This window comes from Augochlora pura, chromosome 11 (assembly GCF_028453695.1).
Source record: "Augochlora pura isolate Apur16 chromosome 11, APUR_v2.2.1, whole genome shotgun sequence".
Taxonomy (NCBI): domain Eukaryota; kingdom Metazoa; phylum Arthropoda; class Insecta; order Hymenoptera; family Halictidae; genus Augochlora; species Augochlora pura.
In genome coordinates this window covers 9,069,828-9,084,325 of record NC_135782.1, presented here as the reverse complement: position 1 = coordinate 9,084,325, position 14,498 = coordinate 9,069,828, and the positions used below count along the sequence as shown (strand labels likewise).

The following is a 14,498-nucleotide window of genomic DNA, read 5'->3' as shown; positions in this document are numbered from 1 at the left end:
AGTGTTCACGTACATCGTACGTTCTCATCCATTTCCTGCATGCATTTGCGTCTGTTTAAATGCACATACCCGGCCAATCTTTTTTACCCTTTAATCTCTACTGCATATGTGTATATATAAACTATCACTGTATATAACTACTTCAATATAATTCGATCACCCTCCACCAGGTGGATTCCACTCCCGCAACTAGAAATACGTTTACTCTGGTATAATTGTACTTGTTTGAAGCGAATCCTTATATCCTAGCTCCTCTTCTTTCCGTAATGATCTCCTATCTGTGGGTGAATCGGTAAGGAGAGGAGTGTTGATGTGTCTGCAGACCTAACCCTGACCTACAATATGAACAATTTTTGCAGACCCAATGTAGAATTGGGTCCCGTAAAAAAATTGAAACAGAAATATTGTAGGCATTTCTAAATTTTTACGGTGTTACGTTGTTATCACACAAAGATTGCTCTTCATAAATTTACTTTCTTTCATTGTCAGTATGCTTAAAGAAACTTCCTGTATCAAGTGCCTAAGCCTGAATGAATGTATGCAAGCTTATAACTAGCTTATTTATAATTTATTATGTACTTTTTCGATAAGATTTATTTATAATCCATAAACACGAGGATTATCTTAGATGAAATATCACTGCACAAATTTCACTTGTATTCATAGATTCATTGAAAGAAGAAATGTAACTACAAAAGTTATCTTGCTACTTTAATAGTAATTTTCCAAAGTGTTTATAATAAAAATTGGAAACAAGTGAATTTGAATTCATTGAAACAATTCGAATTTTTTAGGGAAGTTACTACTTTATGTATAAATTCAAATGTAGTTCTATTTGGGGTGAGATGCAATTAAAAAAAAATCAACCCCCTGTTTATTGGAACCGATTGGAGACAACGCAGGTGTAGGCTCCGGAGGGATTCGAACCCTCGATCTCCTGTTTACTAGACAGGCGCTTTAACCAACTAAGCCACGGCGCCGTTGAATTCAGCGTTTCTTCTATTGCAAGACTAGCTACGCCGAGACTTTTAAATAAAAAATATATATACACGTAGATAATTAATACAATTAGATTGTTTATAAGCATAATCTATCTTTAGAAGTTTTGTTACATTGTATATTTCAATATCTCATTGTCAAAGATGATACAGTAGCTTTATAAATTTCCTGAGACAAATCCTGAACCCATGTTTCGGTTTCTAATTTATAATACATTTTACATACATGTAATGGATTTCATTTTTTTATAAAAAATAATCTTTTATTTCTCTCTTGTAAAAATACATACAATTTATAATAAAATAATAGGAAGCTGGAAACTCGTTAAATCAGTACTGTAGAATTTTGTGATTAAACATTTTCCTCGCTTATATTTAGTTTATGTTTATTGAACAGAAAACAATAATCTTCTTTTGAAACAATTTATCACTATCGATGAATGAAAAAATAATTCACAATAAGGAAAGTAGTGTAGCGTTTTTTCTGAGTATGAAATGCAGAATGGTCGAGAGTGTAGGTCGTAAAATACAGAATGAATGAGACAGATGTATCGAAAGTGTTTGGGCAGCTTCGGGTGACCTGGGATTATTGCTTAGGTTCCTCAAAGTTCTGCGTGGCCGAAAGGTAAAGCGTGAGTGAGTGAAATGGAAATAAGGAAGGAAAGAGAGAGAATGAGCTAGAATAAGAGAATGTGAAAGAGTATATTCAAGAGAGAGACAGAGAGAGAGAGAGAGAGAGAGAGAGATGGGGAGAGAGAGAGAGAGAGAGAAAATGGCAAGATAATGAGGGAAAAGACTGTAAGGGTGGAAGGGCCGACGAAAAAGATCGAGGCATTCGTGAGAGAACGGTCGCCCTGCAAACCAGTGCATTGTTGTAGTTCTCGTGGACATAGTTGTGCCTTGTTGTTGTTAAGTATAGTCTTTGTTATTGTTGTTGTGTTGTTGTTGCTGCATAAGTCGTAGGAATTATACTGCGTCGTTTTTTGTATTACCACGCAGTTTCGTGGAATCTCCAAATAATAATTCCTACACTACAGTGTTTTATTTATTCCGTATATCTAGTTAATAAAAAACTACCAAAAATACTAAAAAAAAATTACTAGTCTAGTTTATAAAAATTATAGTTAAGAAGATTAGAAAAATCTCCAAAATTAAAATAAAAATTAACTTCATATCTTATTGGAGGCGCCGGGTATCGATCCCGGTACCTCTCGCATGCTAAGCGAGCGCTCTACCATCTGAGCTACGCCCCCAAGTGATTACAGCTTTTCAAGCTTCTTAATTTGAGGATAATAACTTTGTTAAAGACAAATATTAAGGGATAATGAATTAAAGAAGTGGCAATTCAAGTAGAGTACACCTTTTATTGTTTATATAATAAATTTAAAAGGTATTGAATTCAACAAACTAAATACGTATACTAAAATGGCTATCAGACTAACAGATTTTTTGAGAACGCTATCCTTTTTCTTTAAAAAGGACGGTAAGGTCTTCGATTGTTTGCAGATTTCCAATGTTCTAAACGTGTCTTAACGGAATCACCCAATAGACATCTGCACAACTTTAGGTTGTCAGATGTCATCTGGGGTTTGTCCGTCCAAAGAACTATACCTTGAGAAGCCACTCGTGTTCTGACCCTGCCATAAATACCGAAAGCATAGTCTCATTGGAAACCAAAGCTCTCTGCCTTCGATTTTCCAAATAGAGATATGGTTAGAAAGATAAGCGTACAAACAATTTATATGTAGTAGATAAGTATTATAACATCCTTGAGCTAAAATAAGATCACACATACACATACACACATTTCTTGTACAGTACATTTGGTTCCAATCGGAATTTCTGGACACAATAGTAATATCAAGAAATAGAATGACAGGTCTAATTCGTGGTAGTATGACACTTAAACAAAGTTGACCGTGACAATCACCAGATCCAGGGCCATTTTTTACTACTTCTGATTGCTAAGGTTACGTCAGTAGTCCCGTGGCATTCCTCATGCAGTTAACATCACGTAAAAAACGACTGTGTTGAATGCATTATTCATTCCGTTATTTTTTAAATTAACAACATAGCAGTTTCTTTGCATATATTACCTACAATGTAATTGGTACTTCATGGAATATATCATCATTCGTTGAATGGATGATCATGTACCGTTTGAAAATCGATTAGTAGCAACAGATTGCTCACATAAATAGTATGAAGAATCGTTTGCATTTTGTTACGAAATCTAGTACTTTATTGGATTGCTACAAATGTTAGTTATATGTTATGTTAAGCGTTGAAGGGTAATTAGATATCTTTGTCTATTTTTTTTTTATAATGATGTGGATGTACTAGGAATAACATGAATGGAACCCGTCTGGTGGAAAATGATTTATTTACTTTCTTCTTCTTTTTTAGAAAACTTATTTATATTTAGCTTGTAAATATAGTATCAATAGATGACGTTGGTTCGTAACTGTAATGACAGGGGTCATTAAATAATCATTATGATGCCATTTCCTGAACTCACTTATCTTTCACCACCTGTTAGTTCAGATCTTGCCAACTTAATGGGCTAATGCATTACATTGATTAGCAATTTCAACTGACAGATAAGATAATAATTTATCATCCGAATAATGCAATATTACAAGTGTTTCATCTATTAAGCAGTACTATACATTTAAATGTTTCTAAACTTATCCATAAGATTTGAGCTATTGTTATTAGAAATAATTGCAAATAACGTTAAAAAATTAAAAAAATTGGGCTCGTCCGGGATTTGAACCCGGGACCTCTCGCACCCTAAGCGAGAATCATACCCCTAGACCAACGAGCCTCAGTGAGGAATGAAACTTTCACATTGAAGGTGCTCGTGGACACCGATCGATGATATTCCTGGAAGTTAGGTAAACTACTGTCTGAAAGGCATTCAACTTACTGCTACGAAAATAACGAAATATATTTATCATAAACGTGTGTTTACCAGTTCGATTAAAAATCAAACTGCCAATATCATATTTTAATGAGAAACTCAATTGTTAAATAATAATATAAACATTTTCTTCGGTCTTCGGTTGTATAAGTTATTTGAATCACGCAGATGTACATTGTGGTAAGGAATGTATTCGATTAGAATTGTTCACGAATGTTTTCGATAACGTATTAATAATTGATTGCATTTATTTTGACAGATGCATGGTAATGGTGAAAGTGAAAAAAGTTTGTAAGTTGGCTCGTTGGTCTAGGGGTATGATTCTCGCTTCGGGTGCGAGAGGTCCCGGGTTCAAATCCCGGACGAGCCCAAGTTTGTTTACTTTTTATTTTCATTTTTCATTAATTAACTCCATACGAGAAAAGCGTTATTTGGCATTGATTAAAATTATACGATTCATTAATTACAATTGAATCATCGATTTACAAAAGAACAGCTATGACAGCAATGAGCCATATTTGCAAGGCGTAAGTAGAAATTTAAACTGCAAATATGGCATGAAAAATTAGATGTGATAATTTTATCGTGGTCTAATTTTATTGTATTGAAGAATTATAAAAATTGTATTTGCTATTCACACAGTTCCATTATTCCTAACAAAGCTATTATAAAAAGTTCTGGTGTAATATTAGTTTATTTATTGAATTTTATACCTACGCTTGTTAAGTTTTTGTATTCAATTTATTTATACTATATTTTACCACTTTATTGTTCTTTTCAATCAATTCTTATCGAATGCTATTAATCTTTATCCGGTGTCATTAAATTCAATTGTTAAACTTCAGTGATCTTAAATTTAAATAAATTGAAAGAGAAATTGCAATTTCCTTATTTTCTAAAAACACTTAATAAAGAAAATTAAATTGACTGAAACAATTTGTATTACAATGCCCGCATCCAACGATTTCAGTGTTCAATGTTGCGTTACTGTTTCACTTTCACTATCAAAAACTGCAAGATCTTCTCGAATCAATTGGTTACACTGTCGTTAGGTTAGGCGGACATTGCTATTTTTTTAAATGAAATAAACAGGAAGCGATCAAGTTAACGGAATACGAATTGCAAGTACCAATCATTTCGACGACGTCGCCACGATCGATCAAGGTTGCTTCAGCCAACAATGAAAATCGATGATAAATGAAAAACCGTTTCAGACTGCCGAGGATATATAATGGGGATGGTTGTGCTGCTATTTCCAGTGGAACTCGATCTCTTCACTGATAGAAGGCGCACGATCAAAAATTGCTAATCCCTGTGCTGTTGTTTGGCGAAACGATACGTCAAGGTAGATGATCTAATTTATTACACCTAGTATTACGTTTCGGGCAGAGCTAATCTGATTCTGCAACGATTGCGTGACTATTTGTTTTGAATTTACTGATGAAGCGATTGTTGACTGATTCGATACTTAGTTAATGTGTATTATTACTTAATATTGATATTAACATTGGGAAATGAATATACTTCACTATGGATATAGTCATTGGGCTTATGGTTGTCAAGTACAAGTTATGTGTACTAGCTACTTTTACGGTTTTGGGACATGTGATTAATTCGTTCTTTCTATTTGAAGATATTAAATAAATTATCAGTTGGACAATTATTTAATTAAAATATTTTACGAAAAATCTCATATCTTCGGTTTTTAAATTACACTGTGCAATATTCTACTTTATTTTCCAAAAACTCGTGTTGTATGATTTTAATTATTACATGTGTGTAGAATTAAACATAAAATATTTCAAAATATAACAGATTAATTTCTTCGTGAAGAAATATTGAGAAAAGTGATTCTCAGATTTGTATTTAGTATATCAAACTTAAAATGAATTTCTTATTATTTGCTAAAACGTAAACCAGATGTAAAATAGTTATACTTACTTATATAAATGATTTACTATCAACTACTCACAGTTGTTTGAATAAAGATGATTGCGTAAGAAATAAAAAGCCCGAAAATGCATTTCACTGGTCTCTTTTATGCCTTTTCACATTCGATTACAATTTTCTTTGAAGAAGTGGAGGCCGTTACGCACGAGTGATTGGATTTATATACTCTTCCGGGTGTTTAGGTTTAGTTCGAGGACGTTACTTCTGCTATTACATTTTTCTTGTTCACCTTTTGCTTCTGATATGATCAATTGTGACTCAATTATCGATTGAATAAGTTAAAAATCTTTTTCAAATGATTAATAACAATAGATCCTTTAGACAATAATTTTGTTCACGTTTTTTTAATAAACTGAGGCTTAATATAGTTAATAATGCTGTTACTTTGCCATATTAAATACCTATTTACTTATTTATTCAGAAATAATAAGATGGCTAATATCGAAATCGTTTGTTTATGTTTAATATGATATTATGACGATACTATTAAACCATGTATTCTACTTTGTATAAATATTCTAATAAAATATTACTGTAAAATATTCTAAATTTTTCGAATTTAACAAAGGTTTAAATTGTTGTACGATTCTTGATTCCGAATGCAACACGTCATAATGCATCATAATCTCTATTATTATTAATATGCATTAAATTCGTCTAGCAGCTTATTCTTAATCGAACTTGAGTAAGTCAAGTGTGAAATGTTTTCATATAGTATTAATATTAGTATTAATATTCACCGAATGGTTTTACAAATAATTCGACTGCGCAGTGAAACACAAGATCGGTATTATTATCGTTTGGAAATCATCGATTTGATTAGCTCATAGGGAACGATTCTCTTAATAGGGCCACCTCCGTTTCTTCCTCGTTCACACTCGGATAAATTTTTTGTATAATTATGGAGAAAGCGAGAGAAAGTTTTCTATGTCTCTCGACATTCAACTTTATCCGGCGCGATTCAAGCGAACCCACTTCTTCAAAGACCGTTCTCGGCTCGACACGTGCGCCATAATTTTCGAACGATCTCGATCGCGTATCGATCGGTCGATTCCTGTGCAGTTCCATGGTTTCTGATCCAACGTTTTCGAAAGAGGTCTCGCAACCTGGTGTTCGATTCACCTGTAAATTTCGCGCGGGTTTCAATTCGCGCGATCACGTTTGAACCGACTGCGCGTCGTCGATTTCATCGAAACGCAAAAAGTGTTCATTAAAATGCTTCGTTGACGTGCAGTGTCTAAACATTACGATCAATATATCAGTGGGAGGTGTGTTGTGAAATTCGCAATTTTTGAAATGAAAAAATGGATTAGTTCGAGGGCTAATTATACATGTAAATTATGAAGCACTAATTTTGTCTATTTTATTTTATTGAATTTGATATAATATGTATATTGTGAGAGGTTTCATGCACGATATTAGTGATCTTTTCCTGTCAGAAACATTTGTACAGGCGCATTATTAACGAATTGTAACTCAAAGGAGCATGCGTTTTCTTTGAAATCATATATTTTATGACTTTGTCGTCTATGCAGCGCGTTATTAATTGTATTATTCGTATCAATATATGTAATAACGAATATATTACATAATGTAAGTTAACATACGACAAGTAAATAATCATTTCAACTGTGGGTAGATAGGTGAATTAATTGTACGCGATGTGAAGTTACTGTTTTTTACTAATATATACAAATACACAATATTTCTCCGCTGGCTAAGTGACTCGGTATGTCCTCACGGAGAGTGTGCTTTCACGACGTTAATCTTAGGACGCGTTGTAACCAAGTGTTTCTTAAAAACTATAACTTCGCGCTTGCCCTGGTAAAATTCCGAAACAACCCTGATTGGCTAACCCGCGCGCTGGATATTTTTCAATCAGTGCTGCTCGTTTTTCCGTATCATCGTCTACTCCTTACGCCCTTGGCGTGCTTGTTTTCGGAACGGTGAGGTGACCGGAGGGGATGCGTTTTACCGTGTGAACGTGGGATTTTTCTTCAGGCCACCCGTGCTGGACCCACGTGCACGAAAGTCGATGCGCGTCCGGCCCAAGTGCCCTTCAGATAATCCCTTAATTTACGACGGTCTCTGTTTGCTATTGAAGACCTTCGGAAAAGACTCTAATAAACATGCGTTGCAAAGATCTGGAAAATGTCGACTCAAAAATAGCTTCGTCGAACGAGAGTCGTAAATTACGTTCGTTGTTTGCACGAAGAAGAGACTTTCTCTTGTGCGCACGACTTGGCGCTACACAACAAAATGCCTCTGTGATTATTATGTTAATGTTTGGTTGTATAGTACTCAACTTTTTCGAAAATGTGTTACAGTAGAGACTTCCTAATCCGAACATTTATTTTTACAATATTCTGGTATTCAAATGTTCCATTACCCAATTATTGTATGATTTAAATGCATTGTCACCTAGTAGAGAACTTAAATAAGATTTCTATATAATAAAATGTGTTAATATCAGGATCTTACAAAAATAAACTTTCGGGTAAAACAGTTTCTACTGTATTTCAATCTTGAGGAAAAGATTAGCAGAACATTTGGTAAAAATAATTGTAAAAGTATGTGCGGAAGTAATCTTACGTGTAAAATAGTCCTCAATATAATAGATTTGTACAAATTTTCTATTGTAATAATTATTTTTCTATATTACATAGGGTTAGTAAGTCAAACGATTTGTATTCTGAAGACAATAATCAATTAGCTATGGACACGAAGGATTTCATTGACTTTGGCAAGGCTGCTATAGATTTTGTCGCAAATTATACCGAGACCCTAAGAGATAGAAATGTTCTTCCGGATGTTGAGCCTGGTTATCTCAGTGAGTTGTTGCCGGAGGAGGCACCTCAAAAAGCGGAAACCTGGCAAGAAGTGTTGGGAGATGTACAGAAATATATTATGCCGGGGGTGAGTTAAATGAATCATGTTAAAACTAGGAATATCGAGCAATAAAAATGTCTAATGTTCAATTTCTCAAAAAGAAAATTTAAGAATTATGGTATTTCTACTTTAGATGAAATTAGTCAGACACAAAATCCGAGTATACATATTGTATATTACTATTGTATATTAACATTTTATTCTTTTTTATACAGATATTTCAAAATATTTAGTTATTAATAATAATAATTTTATCTCAATCCAAACTTTTACATTAATGTCTCTGGTGTTAAATATAACTATATGAAAAACAAATGAAACTAATCTACAGTAAATTTACGTTATTATTTTATCTTATTTTTTTACATCTTCTTATCATGAATATACATTAAATAGAGATGATATTGTTTTCATACTATTATATATTTTTTAACTATTTTGTTATATGTAACTAGGTAATTTTTGTTAAAAGAGTACTTCGTTATCAATTGAATTTATAATTGACATTGTTATATAATACTTATCATCAAGTATTATGTAGTTATTATCATTACTCACTGTGTGTTGACACCTTGAGTAAACATTTCCTTTTCCTTTCATGTCGTTTGATATTTTTGTTGTACGAACAAAAATTTGTTTTCTTACTAATATAATTTATGTTCGCCATTGTTTTTGTACTTTTAGGTGACACACTGGAACTCGCCTCATTTCCATGCGTTTTATCCAACTGCAAACTCTTATCCTGCTCTTGTCGGCGACATCGTGTGCAGCGGAATCAGTTGCATCGGATTTTCATGGCTCGCCTCGCCTGCATGCACCGAGCTTGAAGTCATTACGATGAACTGGCTCGGAAAATTAATTGGATTACCAAAGGAGTTCCTGAATTGCGACGATGGCCCCGGTGGAGGCATTATACAGGTGGACAATCTCTTAGTGAATCATATTCCTAAAGCAACAGAAGTTTTGATACAGAATTCAATTCTTTAGGGTTAACTTGTGCCAATAGTACACGCGCTAGCTTTATAAAGCATTTAACAAGATATTAATTCTGAGATCGAAATGTTGATATTCTTAGCACATGTCACTAAACAGATAAGATAATTCTATAAACGTGATTAAAATTGAGCGATAAATTATTATGTCATTATATACGATTTAAACGTGAAATACTAATAAGTTTGTTCGTAATAAACATCTAATAGTTTCAAAAATTGGAAATCATTTTTTATTTGATGCTTAGAGTTATGTAAACGAAGATTTTTAATATTTACAAAAAGAAAAAAAAATGGGCTCGTCCGGGATTTGAACCCGGGACCTCTCGCACCCTAAGCGAGAATCATACCCCTAGACCAACGAGCCGCTTTCTGTTATCGATTTGTATTAACAAAGATGCTTAACAAAATTTTTGAAAGATAATTTGCAATGTTATTACAGTGAGAAAGCATTTTTTTCATTAAATTGCTACATTACATAGATTTTCTACTAACAATTTTGTAAAATTTCCAATATTTCCAATATGGTTGGTAAAATTTTTATTTCAATCTTTTCGAGACAGTGATAAATGTTTGATATTTACACTGTAAGATAATATCTGTCAATATATTATTATATTTATCAATAATATTTATCAATTGTCCTTAAAATAAAGTCTTTGTTATATAATTTTCGATAACTATTGCAAAGTGTTAAACAATTGTAGTAATATAGAAATGATAGCTCAAGTATTATACAATACTAATTATTACATTTGTTTTATTTATTTAGGGATCAGCAAGCGAAGTTACTTTCTTATGTCTACTAGCAGCAAAGGAACAAACAACACGTCGCATAAAACAGCTTCATCCTGAGTGGGACGAAAGTTACATCAAATCGAAATTAATTGCATACACTTCTGGTAATTATTTCATTCCTATAGCTTTCTATTCGAAGCATGACAATTACCTAACGTTCGAATTCCCTAACGAGGGATTGCATTTGTTTAAATTATTACATTATTTTCTTTACGCAGATTCCTTAAGTTACAATATAATTTCGCTAAATGATTTGGTTTCTTCTAATTTAGAATTATTTTTTATTTGTTTTCCACAGATCAGTCGAATTCGTCGGTGGAGAAGGCGGGAATATTGGCGTCAGTGCCTATGAAACTTTTGCCGACCGACGAAAAATGTTCTCTTCGAGGTGAAACATTATTGAAAGTAATCGAAGAAGACTTGAAGAAAGGTCTCATACCGTGCTATGCGGTAGCCACTTTGGGCACCACTGGCACCTGTGCTTTCGATAACCTTGAGGAACTGGGTCCCATATGCAACGAACACAACGTATGGTTCCACGTGGATGCTGCTTATGCAGGTCATTAATTTTTCCATATTTTTCTATATTTCTTTTCTATATTTTATCTGTTTCCTGATAAGATTGCAAAGCATTTAATCAAATCTAATGATCTTTGGTGGTACATCCTTAGAGAAATTGATAAAAATATGTTATCGTATTTTTAGTTCGTATAAATAATTCTACAAAGCTATCGGATAAATGCTCCTAAAATATGTATATCAATAAAAAATTAAAATACTTAATATTTACGAATAGATTTTATAATTTACATAGTTTTCTTCGTCGTAATAATTTCAACGCTATACGTCCAAACACGATAAAGATGTTCAATTTTGATTATAAAAACTTGATATTAATAAATCTAACAAATACGTTAACAATAAATTATGAAAATTTTTTAAAGCTTGTGAAATGAATGAATTTTATTAGTACTGCTATTCCTACAAAATGTATCTTCTTTGAGAAACATTATAAAAATGCAATCTCGCTCGAGTGTTGGTCAAATTAATTAACTTATGAAAATTATACAATTTCCTCAAACGAACACTGTTTCCACAGGTGCCGCATTTGTTTGTCCCGAGTATCGATATTTAATGTCCGGCGTCAAATATGCTGATTCTTTCAACATGAATCCGCATAAATGGCTCCTTGTAAATTTCGATTGTTCGGCGCTTTGGTGAGTGCACATTAAATTGTCAAACAAAACACAGTAAAGCTTTTCTGTTATATAAATTGGGAATACTTTGCGTCCGTTGGCAGTTGAATATTAACCAACCCGAATTAATCAATTTTAATTACCGGTTATTGAAATCTTCTTGATTGTTCGAATTGTGTAATATCTTCCTTTGATCGCGTATAATTATGTTACACACAGCAACAGACGTGTAGAAGTATATAAGTTAGCTTGAAACGAAAATACTTTCCGTTCAAACAACACGATACCCAAACAGAGCTTGCAGAGAACCGCAATTTATTTAATGGAGGTTGTACCGTATTAATTACCGAAGAAAATCGATTTCGCATGACGGCTAATTTCGAATTTTCGTTTCAAGGGTGAAGGACTCTAGGCGACTGATCGAATCATTTAGCGTAGATAGGATTTATTTAGCTCACGACAAACAAGGACTGGCTCCAGATTATAGGGTAAGTTGGCTATTTGAAAGGAATATAGAAGAAAATCGTCGGTCGCGTTTTATTCGCATTTCATTTATCAATTCCACAAAAATATTTTTCGATTTCCAGAATTGGCAGATTCCATTGGGACGTCGTTTCCGTTCCTTGAAACTATGGTTCGTCCTGCGACTCTATGGTGTAGAAGGATTGCAGGAGCACATAAGGCGGACATTACGATTGGCACAAATGTTTGAGCAATATGTCAAGTCCGATGATCGATTTGAATTGGCGATCGAGAGATCCATGGGCTTGATTTGCTTCAGACTGAAGGTAAATGTAGTATTTTTCAATCTTGTCTCATTTCAATTTTAATTTCTATTTCTACTACAATTACGTCTTTGCGTTTTTTATTGTTATACTTATTGAAGCATTGATAATACAATATTATACTATATTAATTCAAAGATAAACATAAGACGAAATAGATTTATGTAAGCAGCCACTATATAATAATTATTATTAAAGCATATCTTTAGTTTTGGAAAATTGCATTTCTTCTTTGGTAATTTTATATAAAAAACGAAGCAGATCTTTATGCAAAATGAAAATTGACTGTTTCAATAATTTTATTTCAAATCACAGCTACTTTTTTTTTACCACGAAAGACACATCTATAAGAAACGATTGGTTTTAAAATTCTAATGACTCATTTACTTCTAGGGCGACGACAAATTGACGAAGGAGCTACTGAGTGGACTGACGGCCAAGAAGAAAATTTATGTGATACCAGCGACGTTTCGCGAGAAATTGATCGTTCGTTTCGTAGTGTGCAGCAGATTGAGCCGAGAAGGAGACATCGCGTTTGCGTGGAACGAGATCGCAAAACAGGCAACGGAAGTATTAGGATTGCCGGAGGAGCCAATAATATCTTTCGCGAAAACTACTACCGATATCGCAACGAGTATAGAACGTATGAATTTGGAAATGAAATTGCCAAAAATATCGTAGAATTTGCTGCCAGCTAATTAACTTTACGGCTAATTACAACTTTATTAAGTGATTGATGTTTGTGGAAACCTCTGTCGATCGCGTAGCAACAATCGATCACAAGAGAGACGTTTCAGCGATTTAGAGATATAATTAAAGCTCCGATTATCTTATTTTCTTCTTTATTATGAAGAATGTAGGTCAAGTTTAATAAATTAATTTGATTCGTCCTAAAAAATTTATGGGTCAAATATTTCGAAAGTATTCGAATGCTCAGAAGACTCCTTTACATTGGTATCGTATGAAGAAAGTTTATTTATTGTTATAAATATATCAGACTGCAAAATCCAGCACGTGTTACCTTCCACTCTTTTAGAAACTGTAATAGGTGCTATCTATGCAAAACAGCTGGCAACTTTTATCAAATTTAATTCTGCTGAAAATATGAAATGGTACCACTGTGCATTAGGTCTATGACTAGTGCTATCATCTATTGATTGAACTAGTATTAATTTATGTAGATGTTTCCAACTATTTTATATAGATGACGCATACTATTCTTTCCTAAAAAATAGCTGCGGTCGGTAAATTCGTCTAGTAGTTTGAGCGTTTTGTCACGATCCCAACTGGCGCCCCTGACCGTAGCAGATAATCCAAGCAGGAATATAGATTACTTGTTATTAAAATAGCGGCAAGAATTATCTGTTCAATATATTTGCAATTACAAATAAATTTTAGATGATACAAATACAGTAGTCTCCTGAAAATTTCTATATTTTCAAAATGTCTAACAAAAACATAGTACTACAGTTCAATTGGAATTAAAGTATCGGATGATTAGGCAATCCTGAAAAATTCTAAGAAATTCAATATTAAATTAATAGTGAATTAGAAATTTAGCTAGTCTCGGCGACATTTCCTTAATTAATAGTCTTCCCCACACTTGTATATTATGAAAATGCGTGAACATTACCTTCTTCTCGTCAAGAGTTTTTCTACTCAAAGCGGTGGAACATAGTACGAAGTATTTTTCAGAAATTCTTTCTATTTTTGTATATTTAGAAATTTAAAAACTACAGATTTTACGCTTACAATTAGTTTTAATAAATAATTCGTATTTTAAGATCTTACGTCGGCAAGACCAAAATTGTGTGTAATTTAATTTAATTATTCTACACTGTAATATTATAAAGAAATCATTTTATAGTTTAATGTTCAAAATAAATGTTAACTTGTATACCACCACAGTATTGCCATTACTGCGATTTTAAATGATTAACGAACGTTTATGTTTCTCTAACATAAGT

At 33.0% G+C, this 14,498-nt stretch overlaps 1 protein-coding gene and 5 non-coding genes across 6 annotated transcripts; 2 read left to right on the top strand and 4 right to left on the bottom strand.

The window, feature by feature from the left end:
• Positions 1-906: 906 nt before the first annotated feature.
• On the bottom strand, positions 907-980 carry Trnat-agu (transfer RNA threonine (anticodon AGU)). The gene has a single exon. It is a non-coding gene; the product is annotated as a tRNA-Thr (tRNA).
• Positions 981-2,178: 1,198 nt separating this feature from the next.
• Trnaa-agc (transfer RNA alanine (anticodon AGC)) lies at positions 2,179-2,251 on the bottom strand. Its single transcript has one exon. It is a non-coding gene; the product is annotated as a tRNA-Ala (tRNA).
• Positions 2,252-3,753: 1,502 nt separating this feature from the next.
• Positions 3,754-3,825, bottom strand: Trnap-agg (transfer RNA proline (anticodon AGG)). Its single transcript has one exon. It is a non-coding gene; the product is annotated as a tRNA-Pro (tRNA).
• Positions 3,826-4,219: 394 nt separating this feature from the next.
• On the top strand, positions 4,220-4,291 carry Trnap-cgg (transfer RNA proline (anticodon CGG)). The gene has a single exon. It is a non-coding gene; the product is annotated as a tRNA-Pro (tRNA).
• Positions 4,292-8,583: 4,292 nt separating this feature from the next.
• LOC144476787 (aromatic-L-amino-acid decarboxylase) lies at positions 8,584-13,316 on the top strand. Its single transcript, XM_078194013.1, has 8 exons — positions 8,584-8,787; positions 9,445-9,678; positions 10,525-10,654; positions 10,849-11,109; positions 11,650-11,767; positions 12,144-12,234; positions 12,334-12,534; positions 12,925-13,316. Exons 1-8 carry the CDS (start codon positions 8,587-8,589, stop codon positions 13,210-13,212), a joined length of 1,524 nt encoding a protein of 507 aa, XP_078050139.1. The 5' UTR covers positions 8,584-8,586; the 3' UTR covers positions 13,213-13,316.
• Positions 10,048-10,119, bottom strand: Trnap-agg (transfer RNA proline (anticodon AGG)). Its single transcript has one exon. It is a non-coding gene; the product is annotated as a tRNA-Pro (tRNA).
• Positions 13,317-14,498: the final 1,182 nt, after the last annotated feature.